This window comes from Penaeus monodon, chromosome 2, assembly GCF_015228065.2.
Source record: "Penaeus monodon isolate SGIC_2016 chromosome 2, NSTDA_Pmon_1, whole genome shotgun sequence".
Taxonomy (NCBI): domain Eukaryota; kingdom Metazoa; phylum Arthropoda; class Malacostraca; order Decapoda; family Penaeidae; genus Penaeus; species Penaeus monodon.
The window spans coordinates 41,079,118-41,089,117 of record NC_051387.1 but is presented as its reverse complement, the minus strand read 5'-3'; the positions used below and the strand labels follow the sequence as shown (position 1 = coordinate 41,089,117).

The 10,000-nt window shown below is 37.8% G+C and overlaps 1 protein-coding gene across 1 annotated transcript in view; it reads right to left on the bottom strand.

The window, feature by feature from the left end:
* LOC119578929 overlaps window positions 1–10,000 on the bottom strand; it is a 51,216-nt gene that overhangs the window by 32,687 nt on the left and 8,529 nt on the right. The window contains exons 2-5 of the mRNA XM_037926609.1: window positions 4,795–5,004; window positions 900–1,052; window positions 427–544; window positions 16–146 (exon numbers count right to left, since the gene is read on the bottom strand). Of these exons, the coding sequence (XP_037782537.1) occupies window positions 16–146; window positions 427–544; window positions 900–1,052; window positions 4,795–5,004 (612 nt within the window). The remainder of the gene's footprint in view (window positions 1–15; window positions 147–426; window positions 545–899; window positions 1,053–4,794; window positions 5,005–10,000) is intronic.

The following is a 10,000-nucleotide window of genomic DNA, read 5'->3' as shown; positions in this document are numbered from 1 at the left end:
AAACCGAAGACGAACCTTTTGGTCTATCTGAACAATGGGTGAGGGGACATCGGGTAGAGCCACCAGCAGGGCAGAGACGTGACCTTTGTTGCTGGAGGTCAAGCAAGGGTGTCCCACTACCATCATACCCATGCTCTGGAACAAATCTTTGGGCGAGAAAAAATCATATTGCTACGTATCATAAGAAGTAAGCATCGTTATATATCACGAGTTTAGTAGATGAAAATTGTAGTTTTTTTATGCTTGTTGGAAAAAGAAATCAGCTATTTATACAGACTTGTATTTTCACTTATCCCCACATACTTGTATATCTTTATTCCATAGTTTAACCTATAGATGTATTCATTCACTCATGTTTATACGGATTCTTACTCTTATTTATCTATCCATTTTTGTTACAGTGAAATACAATAACATGGAGCTCACCGTCAGGCGCCGAATCATTGAGACCGGCCACTAGCCTTGCCGACTGGTCGAGGTAATAAGGCACGTACGAGGAGTTGGTCTCTGCCTCTCCATCTCCAAGCAAGCGCGAAAGTTGATACTGTGCGAGGGGGTAAAGTAAAGCTCTTAGAAGTTACAAAGGGCCTAGGGTTGTTGACTGGTTGAGAATTTGATAATGATGATAGGAAATGAAAAGATCAGCTGCTGTTTAATTGGGTTTTGTGGCATGATGTTCGGAGTTTTGGCACAATCCCACTACACGACTAAGGTAAACTATTAAGTGCACAACGAACACCGAACTGTATTCACGAAAACCATAGAACAGGATAAAATCATACGTTTGGAATAATGATTAGGGAATTAATCAGTGGCATCGAACTGGATTTTACCACTAAGAGATGCAGTATCCAACCCCGTGATCTGTAACGCCATAGATAAAACTTTCCGCCCCTTACCTGCATAATTTGATCAGCAACGAAAGAATGGTGAAGGAGCGTGGAGGCCAAGGCATGCCATTCTTCGGGGTTGTTTTCTGCTTCAATGATATTGTGAGGCGCAGAGCTGTTGACCTGCAGCAGCTCCAGGAACCTCCAGTCTGAGGGCCTTACCTGCGAAATATGGGAAGAACTTTTCATCAGACGAGTAGTATATTATTTTACGATTTCACTTGGTTTCAATTGTGTTCATTTAGTTTCTATGGCAGATTTGGGTGGTCTAAAATTTAACCATAAAATGAATCTATTTTACTGTGCTCCTTGGCAATATACTTTATAATGCTAGTAGTTTGTTTAGGGTCGTATTTTTCTCCATATTACCAAGTCGAATGCGTTGAGGAGAATAATGTTGCTTTTATCCGTATAATAATTCTCGGATTAGATAAACATTTCCTCACAAAATATATATATTACCTACTGGCTATCCAAGTGATGACCATAAAGATTAAATTAGCTTAAAAAACTGACGTCGCCAACCGTGTTAGTATCGCGTAATGATTTGTGCATTTATTTTCTTAATTTTCTCCGTATTACTGCAATCGTTACGGCTAGAGTAAAAGGGGATTTATCTATTTACGATATATCCATATATATATATATATATATATATATATATATATATATATATATATATATATATATATATAAGTATGAATAGGCAGACTAATACAGTCGTGAAGAATTTCATGTTTATTTAGACGTTTCGGAGGTATAACAAGATCTATCATCAGTGCTGTCAAAAAGAACCAAAAAGTCAAGTAGAACAATAATTGTTGCAGGTATCTGGTTTTAAATTGAAAAAGTATAGGTACGCAATTGTAAATAGAAAAAACGTTAAGGAGAAATAAATATGGCAAGAGGGCGCGCAACACCTTCAGAAAAACCGAGAAGCTTTCCTTCCGCTCGAAAAAGCTACCCAGAGAGACATCCGTTTCCTGAATCTTTGCAAAAATTATGATGTTACACCCAAATTTGTTAATTTCCGTGTTCACAAACCCTTGTTTACACAACCCAGACATATTCTTGGTGTCTTGTGCTTCTGAACCGAGAAGTCACTGTGCAAACTAAAAAGGAATCTGCTACCGCCATAAAGCTAAATGACCATGTAGTTCTGTTAAAAACTACATTATCTTCACTGGACTTCATTTATATTTCCAGATTAATCAAAGACAATGTAGACAATAAACTACGTAGAGTAAACACCATCCATAACAAAAAAAAAAACTTGAATCTAGGAATTAGTGTTCAGAATATGAATAAGGACAAATATTCAGTTTCTCAGACAGAATTCTTACTGAAGAACAAAAATATGTACTATCTCTTGGCTTGGGTTACTGTTTGCCTCTGACTAAAGCCACATGTTATATTTATATATAAAAAAAGTAAAAATCTTGAAAACTGTAATATCTATAAAATCAGTTTCAACAATGTTACCAACAATATCACCACAATAGCCAACACCACTTTCAAGAAATTTTCACGTCCGGTTAAACAGACACGTGATTCAAAGGCCATCCTCTCTCCTCTACAAACACTTAAGAATGACAAAACAATATTGATTACCAAACCAGATAAAGGTGGGGGTGTTGTAATTTTAAACAATTGTGACTATAAACAATAGATATTAAACATTCTCATTGACCACACGAAATTCAAACGAATTACTACTGAGGTATCAATTCATCTATTATGCCTCGAAGACAAATTAAAACATCCATTAATGAAAGCACTTATATTTTTCTTATGACTTCTGGCTCCAGATCTTCTCTCTGGACTCCCTACAGTTCATAAACCTAACATTTCCCTTAGACCCATTATTTCTTCGATTGGTACTTTTTAACTATATCACCACAAAATTCCTGGTTCCTATCATATCCCCTCTAACTACCAACCAGTACACAACTGAAAATTCTACATTTGTAAATGAAATTACATCCCTAAAATTTCAACAACCCATTACCATGGCAAGTTTCGATGTTGAAGTCATTGTTCACCAATGTTCCCCTTCATGAAACCACAGATTTAATAGTCAATAATGTAAACAGCACACATCTCAATGAATTTGGCCTATCAAAAGATAACTTCAAAAAACTACTTGAGATTGCAGCCCATTACTCTGTTTTCACATTTGATGATTGCTTATACAGGCAAGCAGACGGTTTAGCGATGGGGTCCCCATTAGGCCCTTCCTACGCTAATGCATTCCTTCAGGAACAAAATTGGCTTAATCACTGCCCGCCCGAATTTAAGCCATCTCATTATAGTCGATACATCGATGATACCTTTCTCCTTTTCAAACAGCCATCACACGTAAACCTTTTTCTGAGCTATCTCAACTCAAAACCCGAGCATCAAATCTTGTGAGATACAAGAAAATCAATTACCGTTTTGGGACACGCAAATCACCTATAACAATGGCACCTTTCACTGGCCTTGGACTTCACTTCCTCAGTTATATTCCATATTTATACAAAATTAGCAGCATCAAAACTCTAATCACTCGAGCAACTAGACAACTTTTCATGACGAAATGTTGTTTCTTAAAGAATTCTTTATAGGTAATGGTTGTCCATTTTTTTTTTTTTTATAGAATTACGAAAACTTTCCTGTGTAAAATTTTCTCACACCAGCCCACTGCCCCTACTGTTAAAAAAGACCATAGGTATGTTAAACTACCGTATATGGGTAATTTTAAGTTTTGAAATTAGAGAGCAGTTAAAATCTTTGTTACAGATTAATTGCCCCAATTTAAATTAACTTTAATTTTCACTAACACTAACAATATTGCCTAATTTGTAAAACAACCATTGAAATGTAACTCTGATTTGTGTACTAATGTAGTCTACTTATTTACCTGTTCTTGCTGCCAAGCTCGGTACGTGGGGTCTACCTCACGATGGTTACGACACCGCATCCTAGAACACAAAGGCAAATCCTTCTGGACTGGCCTGCCACTGAGTAAACCATCTTTCTCGGCAATAAGAGAACATTCTCAACTTCACTCACACCCTTTCTGTAACATAGATTTTAGTATTCTATCCTCACACTCCTCCCGCCCTGACCTTATCATCTCAGAACCCTTGCTGATACAAAGGACGAAACCCGAGTTAAACCATACAACCATCGCAACCACCTTATTCACTCAATAGATCTTCCCTCCCAACCACCCACTTTTGGTTAGTTTTACCATATTGGTTGTTACTGTTTATGTGTATATGTTATCTGATTTCAATTATACGCTTATATTATATGATTGTTTTATGTTTTTTACTTGAATTTTGTGTCTATGTATATATTGTTTTTTCTTTACCTTTTTTGTATTTACAATTTTGTGTCTATACTTTTTACATTTAAAACCAGATAACTTTAATAACGATTGTTCTAATTGACTTTTTGGTTCTTTTTGACAGTACTGATAATGGAGGTCTTGTTATACCTCCGAAACGTCTAAATAAACATGAAATTCTTCACGACTGTATTAGTCTGCCTAATCATATACACGATACGACGCCTGAGGGGCATATCTATTACGGAATATATATATATATATATATATATATATATATATATATATATATATATATATATATATATATAACAATACAAACTTCGTAGATATTTAACGGTAAAAGAGGAACTGGGATAGCGTGTGAAAAATATTTATGCCACACTGTCCAAATACACCTTTATTACCGCAAACACCTGGCCGACCGCTCATGACATTACAAACATCGCTTACGTAGCATTTTGCATCAAAGAAATTATAACAAATGACTGTATGGAAAAGGTGAAAATAAGATTTAAAAAAAATAGATAAAACAAATTAATTACATTATAAAAAAAAAAGTGTCCTCACTTCGACTTTCTGTGGGTCGCTCGAGGGGTCGCCGTTCAGAGAATTCTGTGATGGGTTGCTGTTGGAACTGACTATCTGAGACGCAACTTCATCGGCCTGGCGCCTTACAAGGTCGTGTGGAACCTCGGAGGCTAGTACCAAGACACAGGCCAGATGAAATGCGATTAAAATTGCAAACGGGTATCTCAGTGGCCCAGTCATCGTTTTGATCTGAAATATCGAAAAACATGATTTGTGTATTAGTTGAACCATGTGCAGTTTTCACAGAAATATTAAACAGCTGTTACCATGCCGTTTATCAATACAAAAAATATTGAATTTGAATAAATCATATCAGTGGTATTATTCTTGCAAAGATATATTTTAGGAGATGCCAGTTATTTATTCATGTGATTGTGAATTTCACGATAGCATGTCGCTACGAAAGCAAAAAAAGCACACACACAAACGCACACACGAAAATATACAGTATATGTTGCTTTATCTTTTACACACAAAAACAGATATATAAATGTATAGGTTTATAGATATACAGCATAAGGGTCTTTTTTCATTGTTTATTTCCTCTTCTTGATATTTCTTATTTTAATCTAATGTATGCACCTAAATCATCAGTGCCCTTAAGAGTAAGCCCACGTGAACATATTTCATACTTGCCGTTACGTAATGTAGAGAAAGCAGCTGCTCACATAATTGTATAACTTACACTTGTGTCTTACCAGACTACACTTGTGACTCCAACAAAGAATATTTATTGCATCTGTTGCTCTTGCGTTAGATGAACTCGATTTTTCCACCAGTTCAATTAATGGGATGAGATAACTGGCATTGTTATTATGGGATAAACATTAAAAGTCTTGTGAACTTCATTTATCCTCTTTTTCGTCAGCTTTATTAGCCCGTCTTCATACGGGTCAATTTTTTCATGTGCTACGTCCACCTGCTTCTGTCTCCTAGCATGCTATTCAAACCCTTCTCTCTTCATCTCCACCACTATGCAATCTTTCCATCTTGTCTTGGCTCTTCCTCTCCTCCTTCCCAGTACTTCCAAGTCCAGTCTCCATCGTTTCTCATGACATGCCCATATCATCTCAGCCTTGCTTCTTGTGCTTCCTTTGGCACCTCCACCACTTTCGCTGCTCCTCTAATCATTGCATCGCTGATCCTTTCTCTCTTTGTCACTCAACACACAGCGTAATATCCTCATATCGGTCAATTCCATCCTCTTCTCGTTTGCTTTCTTCATGGGTATTGCTTCTGCCCCATGCGTCATTGTTGGTCTTACAACAGTCCTCTATTCTTTCTCCTTCAGGTTCACTGGCATTTTCCTGTAGCATAAAACTCCTGATACACCTCTCTAACTTTTCCATCCTGCTTAGAGTTTTCCAGGCGTTTCTTTTTTATCGCTACCTTCTGCTGATAAGTGCTGACACTACTTCTGCTATCGCTACAGGTCCTGTAGAACCTGGGTATGGCGTTCCATTATTTTGGTGATCCCGGGGGTTCTCCTCATTCAGCAGACCCCTAAAGTACTCTCTTGTATAACTTCCATGTCCATTAGCACCACCCCATTGGAATCTTTCATCTGCTTGATATCATTTGATGCCTTATTCGTATTCTTTGCTATTCTGTACATTTTCTTCTCTCCTTCAGATGTTTCAATCTCTTCATACAGGCCACTACATGCCTCTTTTTTTCCCTTGGCTACCGACTTCTTTGCTAACTTATTTGCTCTTATCTATTCCATCTCTGGTGTTCTACTTTGTTCACAAAGATTCTCTGTTTCCCTTTTCTCCTAGTATTGCTGTGGTCACTCTGTGACATTCGTAAATCAGGGAATCCGCTTGGGGAGCTGTGTGATATCCATTAATCAGTGGAAATCGTTTGGGACATGACCTCACCTTCGGCGACAACAGAAAACGCTCCCGAGGGGGTACCCGACGGAAAATAGCTGGGTCCCACGCCCTCAGCGAACTAGGAGAGAAGTGACCTAGCATGATCCAGTCTTAGCAGTTCGTGTTCAGCGGTCACCGAGCGCAGATCACCATACACCACCAGCCTCCGGGCTGGCGGGCCGGACACGTGACCCCGCGTTCAGCGCCTACCCCAAGACATTGTCTCGTGTGCTCTCTTCAACCATGTAGAACTCTTCATTAATAAAGAGTCAAGCCGTTATAACCACTATCACTGCCAACCAGTCACAATCATTGTTCAGAGGCACTCATAGCCTCTTACACTCTTAAGATCTCTGCATTTTCCTTCCACCAGTCTTGAGCTCCCTCTATATTTAAGTTCATCCTATCAAGTACCTTGGTCTTGACCTCAGACCTCCTTTCCATCCTCATTCAGTGTTGTACATTGAATCCTCTTCCATATCTTCTCTTTCCTTTTCTTGGTCTTCTTAGCCACGCATCCATCACTAACAACTGGTGTCGTAATGCCACATGATCTCCTGGCAGCAATTTGCAGTTTCTTATTTCAGTCAAACTAGCTCTTCGATACATAAGGTAGTCTATCTGGGTGGCATTTCCTCTCCTCTTATATGTGATGAAGTGCTCTTTTCTTTTGCAGAAGTATTTGCAATTACCAAGTCAAATGAGATTGCTAAATCTAGTATTTGTTTACCGTCTTCATTTACATACCTAAACCCATGACCTTTTTTTCATATAACTCTCCACTCCCTCATTCTCTTCAGATCCGCACCCAGCAATGTTTTTTCCTCTACATTTCATTTCTCTCCATTTCAGTTTCTAGCTTTCTCCAGAGGTCTTCCTATTCTCCGTTTGCTTCTCCCGACTGTGGTGCATATGCACTTACCATATTTATTGCACATTCCCCATATACGGGTCTTACCGTCATTAGCCTGTCTCCTCCTCTCTTCACTTCTGTCACATATTCTTTCATTTTCTGCGATACCACTATTCCACCTCCATTCCCTCCTGTAGTATAGTTTATATCCTTTTCCTAATTCCTTTGCCTTATTGCCTCTCCATCTTGTCTGCGCACAGTATGCTCACTCTCCTCCTCTTCATCAGCTCCACCACTTCTCTTATGACGCTTACATATATTACAATAGTTAGATAACAAATGAAAATAAGTAATGTAAAGAGTTTGAAATAGTTTATAGTCTTCTCTTCTGCACCTTACATTGTCTTTATTGTGTATTTTAGCAATGAAGTTTGTAAGTCAGTAGTGGACTGCTTAACCTTAATCTTCAAGCTAACAAATCAAAGAGGAAGGGCACATATTACGTCGCTGTATTGTACTGTACTGTATAATTAAACTTCCATTATCAGAAAGCCACATCTATTATCCCTACTATCCTTTCCGAATATTTCACATATGGGACAGTAATTGCCATCTCAGTTTGACAGTAATAGCATGATTGGTTGATTAAAATAGCATAACATCGTGATAAAAGTTTCTTTAAATTCATACTAGGAGCTTTGATGCTCAATTTGACATTCTTCGTTTTTTTAGTATGTGGCGGAGGCATAATTTATTTATTTGTCAATTTATTCATTCATCAACATATTTTATAACGTCACTCTAAAAAATACTGAAGTAAAATATACAAAGTTTCCTCTGTTCAAAAGTCGGTCATCGAAATTCAAAAGATGAAGTCCATTAAGTTACGGAGTACACAAGATAGGGTAATCTAGTGAAAAGTAGAGAGAGAGAGAGAGAGAGAGAGAGAGAGAGAGGAGAGAGAGAGAGAGAGAGAATGAGAGAGAGAATGAGAGAAAAGAGAGGAGAGAGAGAGAGAGAGAGAGAGAGAGAGAGAGAGAGAGAGAGAGAGAGAGAGGAGAGAGAGAGAGAGAGAGAAGAGAGAGAGATGAGAAGAGAGAGAGAGAAGAGAGAGAGAGAAGAGAGAGAGAGAGAAGAGATGAGATAGAGAATGAGAGGAAGAGGGAGTAAGAGAGATGAGATGGAGAGAAGTAGAGAGAAGAGTATGAATGGATGAGATGATGATGGAGAGTATAGTGAGTATTATTTTTGTATTTTGATGAATTGTGTGTTGAATATGTGTGTGTAGATGGTGTAGGATGTGGAGTGGTATGAGTGTAGTAGCGTATGTAGTGATATGTGTTATATGTGTATTTGTGTGTATGTATTTTTTGTTGTTGTGTGTGTGTGTGTGTGTGTGTGTGTGTGTTGTGTGTTGTGTGTGTTGTGTGTGTGTTGTGTGTGTGTGGTGTGTGTGTGTGGTGTGTGTGTGTGTGTGTGTGTGTGTGTGCCTTTGAAAATATTTTCCGTGACGTCGATGGGTAAGCATTTCATTTATGATTATAATTACAGTGTTTAATTCTTAGGAAATCCACGTATATGTTTTATATGAAATTGTTCACGGTGCATTCGATTTCGAAATCCAGCATTTTTTTTCTTTTATCTTTATCACTGTAATCACTTTTATCACTGTAATAATAACATGTAGTTTGACCAGGTACAGCGATCTGTATAATATACCATTTGACCCCGTTTGCTTTGATCTGATCATGGAAAAAAGATACGCCTATTTACATAACTTTTTATGTATAGATGTTAATCACTTTCTTGCAATCTGAACAGGAATTTAATTAAACTTCACAGAGGAAATGAGAATATTAATGGTGGTGGCGATTCTGAGAATGTGATAGTGATGATGGCAACGATAAAACTAATAACAGCAACATCAATAACAGAAGCACTTAGAGGCCATTCAATATGAGCACTATGGATTCTTCCATAGTTCTCGCTGACCTTTTACATACACCCCTCACGTAAATCCCACACAGCTTAACTCCGGCGGCTCGAGCGCTCGAACAGCTCGCTTTGCCGATCGAGCCACAGCTACTGGTTTCATTGCATCCCAAATAGAAAAATCAATCCTTCCAAAGGACAACGAATTATATTTCTATATTCTTTAACCAGTAACTTAATGCTCCTTGCAGAGAAAGCAATGCAATGAAAAATAGAACTTTATACGTAAGATACCCTATTATTATGAAAATATATATGTTCTGGCTATGGCTACCCGCTATGATCTGTCAAGGTAGATTCGGGTTCATTGAGTTCCAGACCTTTCATAGCGCACATATTAGGGTTAGAGTTAATTTGAGTTAGCACTTAAGCTTAGCTTTAACTTCAAACAATCTACATTTAAAGTACATTTAACTATAATTGAATTACATTAAATTCGTAATTTTATAGTACGCATTAGACATGC